Source organism: Astatotilapia calliptera, chromosome 20, assembly GCF_900246225.1.
Source record: "Astatotilapia calliptera chromosome 20, fAstCal1.2, whole genome shotgun sequence".
Classification (NCBI taxonomy): domain Eukaryota; kingdom Metazoa; phylum Chordata; class Actinopteri; order Cichliformes; family Cichlidae; genus Astatotilapia; species Astatotilapia calliptera.
The window spans coordinates 120959-134694 of NC_039321.1; the positions used below are offsets into that span (position 1 = coordinate 120959).

The 13736-nt window shown below is 44.5% G+C and overlaps 1 protein-coding gene across 5 annotated transcripts in view; it reads right to left on the reverse strand.

The window, feature by feature from the left end:
• Positions 1 to 7824: 7824 nt before the first annotated feature.
• Positions 7825 to 13736, reverse strand: part of LOC113013148 (regulator of G-protein signaling 17-like) — a 47665-nt gene continuing 41753 nt past the window's right edge. For all 5 annotated transcript variants that reach the window (XM_026153814.1, XM_026153815.1, XM_026153817.1 and 2 more), the window contains one exon: positions 7825 to 9954. In XM_026153814.1, coding sequence (XP_026009599.1) covers positions 9760 to 9954 — 195 coding nt within the window. In that variant the 3' untranslated portion in view covers positions 7825 to 9759. The remainder of the gene's footprint in view (positions 9955 to 13736) is intronic.

Sequence of the window (13736 nt, forward strand, 5' to 3'; positions counted from 1 at the left end):
CCTTCGGCACCAGGAAGTAACATTTCTACTTAAAATCAATCTATGGAGTCACTGCTGGTAATGACCTGAGACAGGAAGTGTCCTCTCAGCTGGATGGATGGAGCCATTCTCATTTCCTTCAGAAAGCTTGCCAAGTATTGTGTGGAGCTGGCTCCTTCATCCTTGCTGGTGGGAAACAGGTCTGCATCAGTAAAGAGAAGAGATTTTTTCAGGATATCACATGTGAGTAACACACAGGGCTGGGATGGTAATCTGGCACACCAGTCATTTTGACCAACGGACCGACATACTTTCGGGCTGATGGGTCAATTAAAGGGCCGCTGTGCACCAGCCCCACACGCACCGAGAACAGCCAGTTGGTTCATTTTCATGACAGCGTATTGCTAACCGAGCATTCTCATTCCCAACGCGTAACATAGCGACGATTTGTCACGTCCCGAGGCGTCTCATAGTAAGGTGAAAGGTACCCGTCCTTATGAGACGCTCTAGATTGTCAATTGAATCCAACAGAACACGCTCCAGTCCTCCATTCCAGCCCTAACCCTGTCAGAGAGTGTTTTCCAAAGTGATTCACGATCAGAACCTAAAACACATTTACATGTATAGATTCATTCCAAACGGCTCTCGTTCCTCCGAACGCGTAACATACCGATGGATTGTCACATGCCGTCGGTATGTGACGCGTTGGGATGAGAAAATGTTGATTGCCAAATTAAATTTCCTAATGTAACTGGGCCCTCTCCGACCTTCACTGTGCAGAACAAAGTTTGGAGTGGAAGAGTGGCAAAACGGTGCAGCTGAAAAGCTGAGACACCAAAAGAAAAAAGAAACTAAAAGCAAATCAGGAAATGTGTCAAATTAACAACATGTTGGCTGTTGGTGCTGCTGCTGCACCAACGACAAGTAGTGACAAGCCCGGAGGACATACTGCAGTGCAACTAAGAACTAACCCAACAAAACTAAATATTTACATACGTAAAATATGTGTATGCCTGACATTTGATCTCTCTCTCTTTCTAGGTAAATACCAAACAGATGAATACGACTCACTGGAGAAAAACCTCAGAGACATCAGTGAAGAAGAAGACAAGAACAAAGGCAGAAAAACCAGTGAAGAAAGAAAAGAAAAAAGAAAAGTCAAGAGAAAAATAAATAAGAAGAGCGATTAAAGAAAGAAGCATCAAAGAGAGAAACTCTGGAGACAACAGGGAGGAGTGAGGAAGAATCAGGACAAGATTCTCTTCTTCAGCGTTTCCTGTTAGTCTCATGAGGATGTACACATCTTGGACAGGGAGGAATGCTGGTTTAAGCGCGGAGTCTTTCTCTTTTCACATTTACGTGAAAAGGGAAAGACCATCTCTGATTCGAGGAGGGGGTCTAAGGGTACATCTGTCACCATCTTACAATGCTGTGATTGCAGCCATTCCACCAACTCTCTGTGAATGGGACTCATGACCATCAATCAATGATCAGTGGTTGCTGATCAATAGCCAAGACAATTTGCATATTAATGATCATAAAGTGAGCTCACAGCTCCCTGTTCCTTCAGTGCACTGGTTTCAGTCATCATGCAAATGTGCTGTTTATAAGGTTGGAACCTGCAGTCAGCTGAGACTGAAGGAGTCACAACATGTTGTTTCAGCTGACTAACATAGCGCTGCTCCTCTGAAGGGGATAGAGCAGGGCTGCCCAATCCCAGTCCTCGAGAGCTACTATCCTGCAGCTTTGAGATGCAGCCCTACTCCAACACAGCTGAATCAAATGGTTTGATTACCTCTTCAGCATGCCATCATGTTTGGCAAAGGCCTGATAACAAGCCATTCATTTGATTCGGGTGTGTGGGAACAAGGATGCATCTAAAAGCTGCAGGACGGTAGCTCTCGAGGACCGGGATTGGGCACCCCTGGGATAGAGTGTCTGCACACAGGCTTTATGTTTAGGAAGACAGCGCCCCCTGGAGAAACCTCTTCACACCCACAATTTAAACAAAACAAAAAACAATCATTCAATCCTCTTTGTTTGTCTTTGAGCTGGTCAAAGCTGAAGGTGAGGTCACCTGTAGAAGTGCAGAACACACCATTACTATAAACATGAACATTAAATGAAAAACCTGAAAACACTTCAGTTAAAGTGTCAGTTTAGTTAGTTTATTAGGGACAGCTGTGCTCGGCAGGTATATAACAACAAACTTTAACGTCCTGGTGTATTTTAATGAGTGGCCAAAATAATGCAAACACCTTTAAATACACCTGCATCTGTAAACTGATGCAGCAGAGGCGGAGGCAGACATTTGATACACCCAGGGCTTGGCCCTAAAGGATAGTATGCATGTGGGATTGTGGCTGAAAGATTAATAGCCTCTGTTTTGAGTTTTGTTCAAAAAAGAATGACTTCATATAGGGAAAAATATATATCACTTATGCAGGACACCTTAAATTAGTTTTTTAATTAAGCAGCAAGTCGGGCTGTATCAAGACACGAGGACTAAACCCAAATTCAACCAGACCCAGAACTGATCCGGAATTAAAACAGGACTACAACAGTTTAAAATCAGGACTACTTACGACGTAACCAAGACAGAACCAGAATCAGAACTAGATGATAGTAGCACTAAAAATCATCATAGACCTGCACTACAATAATTTTTTAATTCTACCAAAGTCCAATATTTAGATTGAGAAAAGTTTATATAATTATTTAGCCTTGTTGTGCAAACAAGCTGCATAACTTAATAAATATAGAATTTGAAAAATAACAAACCTAAAAAGAAACACTAGGTACGAGATACATGAGTACCTATGATACGGTGATACTTTTGGTAAACAACCATTTGACTAACATGTGTGTCTCACCTGCTCTTGTTCCTTCTCTGTTCCTCCCTCTCTCTCTCTCTGTTCCTCCCTCTCTCTCTCTCTGTTCCTCTCTCTCTCTCTGTTCCTCTCTCTGTTCCTCCCTCTCTCTCTCTCTGTTCCTCTCTCTCTCTCTGTTCCTCTCTCTGTTCCTCCCTCTCTCTCTCTCTGTTCCTCTCTCTCTCTCTGTTCCTCTCTCTCTGTTCCTCCCTCTCTCTCTGTTCCTCTCTCTCTCTCTCTGTTCCTCCCTCTCTCTCTCTCTGTTCCTCTCTCTCCTCTGTTCCTCTCTCTGTTCCTCCCTCTCTCTCTCTATTCCTCCCTCTCTCGCTCTCTGATCCTCTCTCTCTCTCTCTGTTCCTCTCTCTCTCTCTCTGTTCCTCCCTCTCTCTCTCTCTGTTCCTCTCTCTCTCTCTGTTCCTCCCTCTCTCTCTCTGTTCCTCTCTCTCTCTCTCTCTCTGTTCCTCCCTCTCTCTCTCTGTTCCTCTCTCTCTCTCTGTTCCTCCTCTCTCTCTCTCTCTCTCTGTTCCTCCCTCTCTCTCTCTGTTCCTCCCTCTCTCTCTCTCTGTTCCTCTCTCTCTCTCTGTTCCTCTCTCTGTTCCTCCCTCTCTCTCTCTGTTCCTCCCTCTCTCTCTCTCTGTTCCTCTCTCTCTCTCTCTGTTCCTCCCTCTCTCTCTCTGTTCCTCTCTCTCTCTCTCTGTTCCTCCCTCTCTCTCTCTCTCTGTTCCTCTCTCTCTCTCTGTTCCTCCCTCTCTCTCTCTCTCTCTGTTCCTCTCTCTCTCTCTGTTCCTCCCTCTCTCTCTCTCTGTTCCTCTCTCTCTGTTCCTCCTCTCTCTCTCTCTCTGTTCCTCTCTCTCTCTCTCTCTCTGTTCCTCCTCTCTCTCTCTGTTCCTCTCTCTCTCTGTTCCTCCCTCTCTCTCTCTCTGTTCCTCTCTCTCTCTCTCTCTGTTCCTCTCTCTCTCTGTTCCTCCCTCTCTCTCTCTCTGTTCCTCTCTCTGTTCCTCTCTCTGTTCCTCCCTCTCTCTCTCTGTTCCTCCCTCTCTCTCTCTGTTCCTCTCTCTCTCTCTCTGTTCCTCTCTCTGTTCCTCTCTCTGTTCCTCCCTCTCTCTCTCTGTTCCTCTCTCTCTCTCTGTTCCTCTCTCTCTCTCTCTGTTCCTCTCTCTCTGTTCCTCCCTCTCTCTCTCTCTGTTCCTCTCTCTCTCTCTGTTCCTCCCTCTCTCTCTCTGTTCCTCTCTCTCTCTGTTCCTCCCTCTCTCTCTCTGTTCCTCTCTCTCTCTCTGTCTCCTCTCTCTCTCTGTTCCTCCCTCTCTCTCTCTGTTCCTCCCTCTCCTCTCTCTAACAGGCCCTGTGTCTTCAAAGTACAGGGCCATGTACCATTAAAATCTTGGACCAGAACCTCGTCCCCTCAGCCTGAATGCTGAAGATTGGTTGTGGGTGGGTTTTCCAGGAAGACCTTAAACATAGCACTAAGAGAACAAAGGACCGGCTAAAGACGAAGATCCAGAATGAGGTATTATGCACCGTCCTCACCAGTCTCCTGTCCTCAGGTCGATGAAAAGTCTGTGGTGAGAGTTGAAGCTTCGAGTTAATGCAGAATAGTTTGTCTCCTTTGAAATGAACCAGAAACCATTTCTTTCTTTGTGGGAAAACTTTCATCACATAATGATTTCTTTCACTGTAATTTCCCCAAAGACTTGTTAGACTGAGTCAGTGGTGGTACGATGTCATCGGCACTTGGGTTTGATTATAATAAATGATGTTGTGTTTTCAGTCATTCTGTAGGTTGGACTGGCTTCCAATCTGAAAAATGTTGATTAATACGAACTGAGAAGAATTCGGCTGGTTTACATGCCACCTGTAGGAAAAAAAAATCTTGATGGTTGTTTAGCTGAGTGTGACTTTTAGCTCATCGAGACGAATGAACGATGACCTCGTGCAGCGTTGAGGTACCAGCATTGTCTCTCCACTCCTTCACAGTTCATCTTCACTGTCGGTCAGTGAAAATGAGATTAATTTACCCTCAGACTATTTGCAGAGTTACTCTAATCCTCTATTTAATGGATTATAATTCCCATTGTTAGTTTGTGCAAAACAGCCAACGAGTGACAACAAACCTTCTTCCTCTACTTGACTGGTTACAGTACCAGTGAACCCTGATGATTGCTAATCCTGGTTATATCACCCCTGAAGGTGTTCAACGCCTCAAATTCAACACAAATGTTCACACAGACTCGGGAAAGGTTTTTCCACCAAGACTCAACAAATATTTTTCAGGCTATAACCGAAAGGAGCTTCATGCCCCAAAATGTCAAGGACAAGTCTAAACGGACGAGGCTGGTTGGCTGATAGGCAGATTAAACAGATCTGTGATGGTGGCAGTCGGATGCATATCTAACCTGGCCTGGACAGACCAACATGCTCTTACTTTTGAGAAGTTAAACAGTATTCGTCTGAATAAATGTGGACGTTAACACTGTACCACGAAGCATCCAGCAAAAGACAGACTACTTAAACAAAGAGCAGAGGCCTCGTGCTGTTTTTCTAAATGCTGCTGGTGTTTGGAAGTGTGTTGACGGGTAGGATGAAGAGTGGTGGGGAAACAGAGCTGAGAAGGATTCTGTTGTGTTTGTTGTGGAAACACCGGTGAGCTCTTCCCATACATGAGCATGAAGAGAGACAGAGAAAACAGATATAACATATGTACAAATGAATCTTTTCACAAGTCTATTTTTGTCAAGAGAACATAATTGGTGCTCAGTGGAAACCGTCTGAGATTATAGATTTCAGGGAGCTGGTTCATTATTTTCTGTGTTTGTGGAAACTTTATTGAGTTGTACTCTTGGCTCCTGTTGTGCTCTAAGAACTGTTTATTAGAAAGTGTCTGACCTTAACCCAGCAGCAGAGAAGTTGTGTCCTGGACTCCAAAGAATTCCCCTCGTTCTGGACACGACACTGAGGATCAGGATTTTGTCACAGTCATTCAAACCAGGCAGCAGCAGATTAGTGACTGACCTCGAGCTGTGGACGGACACGTTTGTGTCATTTTAAGCTTCTTCCTGTCCTACAATGGTGTTTGTCTCCATCCTTCACCCAGCGTGATCGTTACTGGGAACAGTTTAACCCTTACCCTCCTGCTTCCTGTGCTGATGATTTTATATTAGCTCTGTAGCTAACCGTGAACTAAAGTTCTATATATCCTGACTTCCTGGACTAAAATCTGAAACTCCAGTCAGCGATAACGGGTATCGTGATTACCAGCCTTCTCTGTTAAGCCGGGCTCTTTGCTTCAGGCTCACATAAAAAAGGTATTTGACACGTCACGTCAGTCTTGTTTCTTATCAAATGATCCCTGTGAGCACCCCCTGCTCAGATGCTTTATCAGATGAGGATAAATAAAAATACAACACCTCTGAAAAAGACAAAATCTAAAAGTAAAATATTTATTTTTTAACAGATTTTTATTTTTTAATTTATTGTCTATTAATTGTAGTTGTTGTAAAATGTATTTATTTTGATTGTAAGCCCAACAAGGGACAATTGTTGAAAATTAGCAATAGCTATAAACTTATGTGCGTTACATCAGTTTCATGTTTTGTACTTGGACTATGTTAAACTGCACTGTCCCTTTTTAGATAAATAAATTAAAATAATCTGACAGCAGCAGAAACTGGTTCATCTAAAGATTTGAATTATTTTGTGTCTGAACGCGCTCAGTGCTGTTTGTTTTTAAGCTGTGAGACTTTAGACTGTATCCATGGAAACATCAAAGCTTCCTGTCACACAGCCTGATTTGTCACAGATCAAAGCGAAGTCTGTGACTTTACCACAAAGTCAGATATACGTGTTAGTGATCTGTGGCGAGCGTAGACCCTCAAGTTCATCATCACATCAGCTGGACCGACTTCACCAACCCTGCAAACACCGTTAGGTTTTCCTCTTCATCGAGGCCGAAGGTTAGAAAGAAATCCTACCATCAGAACACGGGAAACCAGCGAGCTAGCACCCTGACATGGTTAATGAAATCTGTGTGTGCAAGCCACTGCAACCCCCTCTGGCCTCTGCTCCGTAGCTGCTGGGTGACCTCTCGTTTGGGGCTCTACTCAGCTCTTCCCAGGAGGGTGGCACGGTTCCCCCCCCTTTAGTGGTCCTCCTCGGGTCCTCGTACTCTGGGGCCTCTGGATGTCTGGGGCCTGGATCTCCTCCATACCTGCTTCATACCCTGGTGGATGGGGCTGTGGCTCCCCACACTCCCTAGCAGATCGTTACATGGAGAAACCTTCGGAATACAAGCATGCTGATGCACACAGGTGTGCACACAGGTGTACACACGGGTATTCACAGACGCGGACTACAGCTTTCTTGGCTGCTGCCTCAAAGCACATTGTGCGCTGTCTATCTTGCGTGCTGCACAATATCGTTTAATATTTAGTATCTACTGATATCTATTGTTAGCTAGTTTATTGTGATGGTGCTGTTTTTATTATGTTGCTCTTTGTTGTTTGCTTTCTTGTTTTTTTTTTCTCCATACAGGTGACCCAGGTGTTTTGTTTGTTTTTCTTTCTTTCTTCCCCCTTTCTCACAGTCTCTTCTCTCCTCTATTTTTCTTTCTCTCCCTCTTTCTTTCATTCTTTCTCCCTGTCCTATCCCACAGTCATGTCTGTCCCGACTTTAAAAAATGAAAATAAAATAAATTCATAATTATAAAGGTCAATCAAATGGACCAATATGGCAAGGCCATGATGATCCACTTGGTAAAATAAATTCGCTTGGCATCTTTCTTGGCCTTAAGACAACAATTCTGATGGCTAAAGATCCAAACGGGACACACAAAAAAAAGAGTGTGTCGGTGCTGGTCAGTTATCATAATAACAGCGTTTTAGCCTGGGAGATTTTATTGATTCAGTCCTTGGTGTTAACACAGGTGTGAACACTGTCTGACCTCTCAGGTCATTTCTGTCACAAAACAAGCAGCCTCTCGTTGGATCTTCAGTTTTCTCTTTATATTTGTACAATTAAAATCACAGTTTTAACAAAATAGAAAATAAATAACATCAACAATACGAAGAGAAATGCATCGTGTGACTGGTCTGCTGAAGAGGGAGGCATCTCCTGTTTGGAACCTGTGGCCTCCGCCTCCATCTACCAGCGTTCCCATGAAGCAGTGCAGGAAGCGTCCGACTCACAACATGGGCTGCTTTTTTGCACCTGGGATTTCCTCCCGCCCCCCTTCCTGAATGGACCAACCACAGATGAGCCCGGTGGCCTCCTGCAGCTAATCAGGAGCCACAGACAGTGATGAGGTCAAAAGTGAGAGGTCGCAGAGGTCAGCAGCAGCAGCAGCGCCCAGGTAGGCAGCCCCGGTGTGTGTCTGTGTGTGTGTGTGATACTATACTTACAGGGCCTGTTATAAATTTGTAAGAAAACAGATGTGGCGACCATAAACATTCACGTAATGGCAGCGTACGTCTGACTTAAAGAAGATAAAATTCCAACTTCACCTGCGCGTTATTCTTGGTCGTAAACAGTGAAGCGTTCTCCACCCGCACAAACAAAACCTCCTCTGTGTCACTTTTAACAGGTCCTTCTTCTTATGGTCTCTGCGACACGAGGCAGACACAATGTTCATTTATTACAACACAAACGTCCGCCTGCAGCTTTGCACTCTTTACATTTCATCTCTCAGTGATAGTAGTTTTTGGTTGCAGACTAGTTATGAACAATAATCATTATTACTGATTATCCATTCATTTTAAAGACACAGCGGTCACAGCAGCTTCGTTTACTCCGAAACTCAAATCTGTGTCTTTCTGACCATTAATGGAAGGAAAGTATTGATTATTGAACGGTCCGTGTAAGTAAAGTAGCACTGATTCTGTGTGTGTTTTCTAAACTCCAGTGTTTTTATTGCTCTGTGTGTGTGTGTCGGGTGTAATCAGTCTCATTGGGTCATCCTCTTCTGGAAAAACCAGGACGAGGAGAGACCACGGCAAACAAAAGTAGGTGAAATGTTCCACGTTCAGTTCTGTGATATAAAATATTCACGTAGTCGTTTGTTAATCAGTAGTTGGAGGAAGCGGCGCCCCCCTGTGGTCAGGAGTAAAGTCATCGATCCAGCGAACTACCAAAGATGAAGCGTCTCAGGAAGCGTCATGTTTCCAGTTCAAAAACAGAGAAAGGGAACGACGCAGCATTCATCTTTTTCTTTGAACCGCATCATTCCTGAAGTGCGAGGTGGAGTCAGCTGGCTCTGTGAAAGGAGATGCTAAGGAGCAAGGCTGGTAAAAATCCACAAAGAGCTGATGGCACATGTGAATATTTTTCCCACTGAAAACACAATCACCCCAGTAAAACTTCAGTGTCATTCGCTGGTGCCCTCAGGAGCAGGTGGGAAACATGAACCAAAGCAGAGGTGAACCGTGAGGAGGAGGAAGGCAGGGATGGATCAGGGATCAGCTTAGTCTGATTTCAGTGACGTAAAACTCATAAATCACCTAAAATCAATAAGTTCACTGCTATTAAAATTCATCTGTTTGAGCTGAAACTGTTGGCCAGGAGTTTGTCTTAATATTTAACTGCTAGTTTTTAATCACTGCACTGCACTAACCCTGCACATAACAAGGTCTAACTGACGTCAAAGGCCTGATTAAGATTTCAAATTCGAGAAAAATATATATATTTTTATAAACATTGTAAATCTGTTTCCAGGGTTTTTTTTCTTGTTTTCAAAATGATTATCTCCATATTAAGAGAAGGTGACTACAAAAGAAGAAAGAAGTGAGCAGGAGTGTGACTAAAAGGAAGAAAACATGAAGTGGAGAGACGATGAAGATGAGTACGTGGGAAGAGCTGAGGATGGAGTGATGACTGCTTGAAAGATTTGGATGGAGGCAGAGCGCAGGTTGGATGAAGATGTTTAGGAGTAGGACTCGGAGGGCGTACGGGAGCCGCCATGAACCAGCGCCTTGTAGATGTTGGAGGCAAGGAATCGTGGGTAGGAGTCCCTGTGCATCAGCGTGTAGATCTGCAGCTGGGCGTCTTCAAAGGTGTGTGGCGTCGGATCCTGCATCTTCCTGTTGATCACCTCTCGAACCCGAGCATCCAGACTCACCTGGAGGGAAAAACACACTTTGATGCAACAAAGCAGTTCAGGTTTCACTACATAAAGAAACAGTGTGACTAATGAGCCAGCCAACCTGGAGCTGGAGACGTGACTGATAGGAGCTCACGAGAGACTCTTAACCAGGCACACTGCATTGAACAGCTGCTGCTAAACCCAACTCAGGCTACTGTGTCGTCTCCACATGTCTTTAACATGGAAATAACATTTCACTAACTGAGCCCACGTCCTCATTTTAGGTTTGACAGCATTTTAGTAGGTAAAAGTGATGCTTTGGCATGAATTGAGCTGCGGTTTGGGGAAGGCCTCGAAGGAGACTGGCGATGGCTCCCGGGCCTGGCAGATCCCAATGCACTAAATAGAAGTGAAGAAGTTGAAGAATGGAGAAGAAAGAGAGAGGGAGGGTGAGGCACGTAAACGAGAATGATCGGCTTGCAGAACTGGGGGAACCTCTGTAGATGACAGCCGGAAGGAGCGTTTGGAGGCGTGGTCCTGCTCCTGAAATCCCGATACATAATCTCCAATAAAAATGTTGGATGTCTTGATGCTCAGTCATCCAGGTAAGTAAATCCCAAAAGGCTGATTCTGTTCATCTGGACGTTTTCGGTGGGAGAAACGTTTCATCACTCAAGGAACCGACCTCACAGCCCATTGTTCATTCAGTGGGCTGGATTCAGTCATTGTGCAAATGTGCTCTTTATAAGGTTGAAACCTGCAGTCAGCTGAGACTGAAGGAGTCACTTAGACGATCGTGAAACGTTTCTCCCACTGAAAACGTCCAGATGAACAGAATCAGCCTTTTGGGAAAAATGTTGGATGTTGTCTTCAGGAGCTGCGTACCCAAAAGTATAGTGAGAGTGACCTGTGAGAGTCTGTCACAGGCAGAAGACTTTCTACAGAACTGCAGGCGAGGATCTGAATGGATCACGATCCAGAGTTGTGCCTGTGGAGTGGTCGGTGGGTGTTGTGGTGGTGATCCCTGAAGCAGACAGGCCTAAGAAGAGGCCTATGGAGCTTGGTTTACTTGTGGACTCTGGAGGCTGCAGAGCGGTAACAATGGGCAGAACGCATCTCTGGTCATGGTTGAATGAACCAAACCTCTGCTGTGAGAGTTAGGGGAAGCCTTGAGCAAGACTTTTGTTCAGTCTTAAAGAAATTCTGGCAAATGATCAGGCAACTCTGGGGGGAAGCAGATTTATGGTTGAGCAGTGTTTGCTGCCTATAGGCTGCAGACTACCCATCTGCCTGCAGAGAGCTCTGCTGCCAGAGGGAGGCAGTGTACAGAGTCTGTGGTTCAACCATCTGAGAGCCACTCTTGCTCATGTTGTTGTTGATCTTACATACAAAAAGTAGAAATTGAGTATTGACTCCTGTTCCCGGTGAACTCTGCTATCGCTCCCTTCTCTATTCCAGCCCACTTATCAACCAATCAACAATGCAGATACTTACATAATCTACACCCAGAGGCGCTCAGTCAGGATCGAGAAGAGTGCACGGAAATAAAAAAACAAACACGTCGCCCCCTCTGTCCCTTCAAAGGTATCGAGTATCGTCCCTTTGTATGGAGCTATCTGTTCTCTGAGTGTATAACTACAGTCAGAGCCTTGTCTTTGCCTGCAGAAAGTCAGACTGGTTCTTTGTCTTCGTTTATTCCCTTTGTCAACAATTCTGTTTATTATTTTTATGGATGATGGTGGAGAGCCCACAGAGACCAGTTACTGGCCCAAATGGACGAGTTTAACCCTGTAAACCAGGACCTGTCGCTGGCACCAGACAGGTGTTTTCAAATGGTTTTAAAAATCATATTACTCCAGTTCTGACCTCCTTACGCTGGCTTCCATTTGAATTTGGGATCTATTTTAAATCCTTTTACTGGTTTTTAAATCCTTAAATGGTATATTTGCCTTATACGGTTCACTCCGGTCAGCTGAGCAGCTGAAACTTAGAGGAGACCCTGAAGCTCTTCCTCTAGTAGGCGGTCGACTTCAGACGTGGTTTTTAAAAACTCATTTTTATACACTGGCCTTTGACTCAGTGGGTAACTGACACTGTTATTCTATTGTTAGTTATTTATTGTACTTTTTGTTCTTCTGCTGTACAGCACTTGGGCCAGCTATGTGTTCTAAGTGCTACATAAAGGAATTATGGTATGGGAACTGTAACTCCCATGACTGCTTACCAATTTGTTCAATTAAAAGAATCGCAAGTTTCTGACAGCCGCGAGTACAACAATGGACTGCACCAAAATGCTTATGGGTGCATTCCCACCTACATGATACAGGAAGTGAATTTTGTTATTGAAAAATCTGCTAACTTTACACGGGTCTCGCTCTGGGCCCGGGATTCTCTGGGATCTGTGTTTTGGGCCAATCACGGGCCTTTACCTGGCTGAGCAGGTGTCTAGTATAACCAGCTTCCCCTGGCTGAGTGATGTTTGAGGCTGGTGAAGAGGACTGGCTATTTAGATTTGTGTCGTTTGCAGCTTTAACACAATCGCTGTGTGTGCGCGCGTCTGCTCGTTGCATTAAAGACTAACAGGCTATGTTGGGACCAACGCAGGAGCATTAGGACCGTTACACTCCTCGTCCCCTTCATAGACCACGGTACTACTTCTGTTTACATTATACATGCTTCCCTTAGGCAGTATCATTAGAAGACATAGCATACATTTACATTGCCATGCAGATGACACCCAGCTCTATCTGTCCATGAAGCCAGATAACACACACCAATGAGTTAAACTGCAGGAATGTCTTAAAGACATAAAGACCTGGATGGCCGCTAACTTTCTGCTTCTTAATTCAGATCAAACTGAGATTATTGTACTCGGCCCTGAAAAGCTTAGAAATATGGTATCTAACCAGATTCTTACTCTGGATGGCATTACCTTGGCCTCCAGTAACACTGTGAGGAACCTTGGAGTCATTTTTGACCAGGACATGTCCTTCAACTCACATATTAAACAAATATGTAAGACTGCGTTCTTCCATTTGTGCAACATCTCTAAAGTTAGAAATATCCTGTCTCAGAGTGACGCTGAAAAACTAGTTCATGCATTTATTACTTCCAGGCTGGACGACTGTAATTCATTATTATCAGGAAGTCCTAAAAACTCCCTGAAAGGCCTTCAGCTAATCCAAAATGCTGCAGCAAGAGTCCTGACAGGGACTAGAAAGAGAGAGCAGATTTCTCCTGTTTTGGCTTCCCTTCATTGGCTTCATGTTAAATCCAGAATTGAATTCAAAATCCTGCTCCTCACATACAAGGTCTTAAATAATCAGGCCCCATCTTATCTTAATGACCTTGTAGTACCATATCACCCTATTAGAGCACTTCGCTCTCGCTCTGCAGGCCTACTTGTTGTTCCTAGAGTATTTAAAAGTAGAATGGGAGGCAGAGCCTTCAGTTTTCAGGCCCCTCTTCTGTGGAACCAGCTTCCAGTTTGGATTCAGGAGACAGACACTATCTCTACTTTCAAGATTAGGCTTAAAACTTTCCTTTTTGCTAAAGCATATAGTTAGGGCTGGACCAGGTGACCCTGAATCCTCCCTTAGTTATGCTGCAATAGACGTAGGCTGCCGGGAATTCCCATGATGCATTGAGTTTTTCCTTTCCAGTCACCTTTCTCACTCACTATGTGTTAACAGACCTCTCTGCATTGAATCATATCTGTTATTAACCTCTGTCTCTCTTCCACAGCATGTCTTTTATCCTGTCTTCCTTCTCTCACCCCAACCGGTCGCAGCAGATGGCCCCGCCCCTCCCTGAGCCTG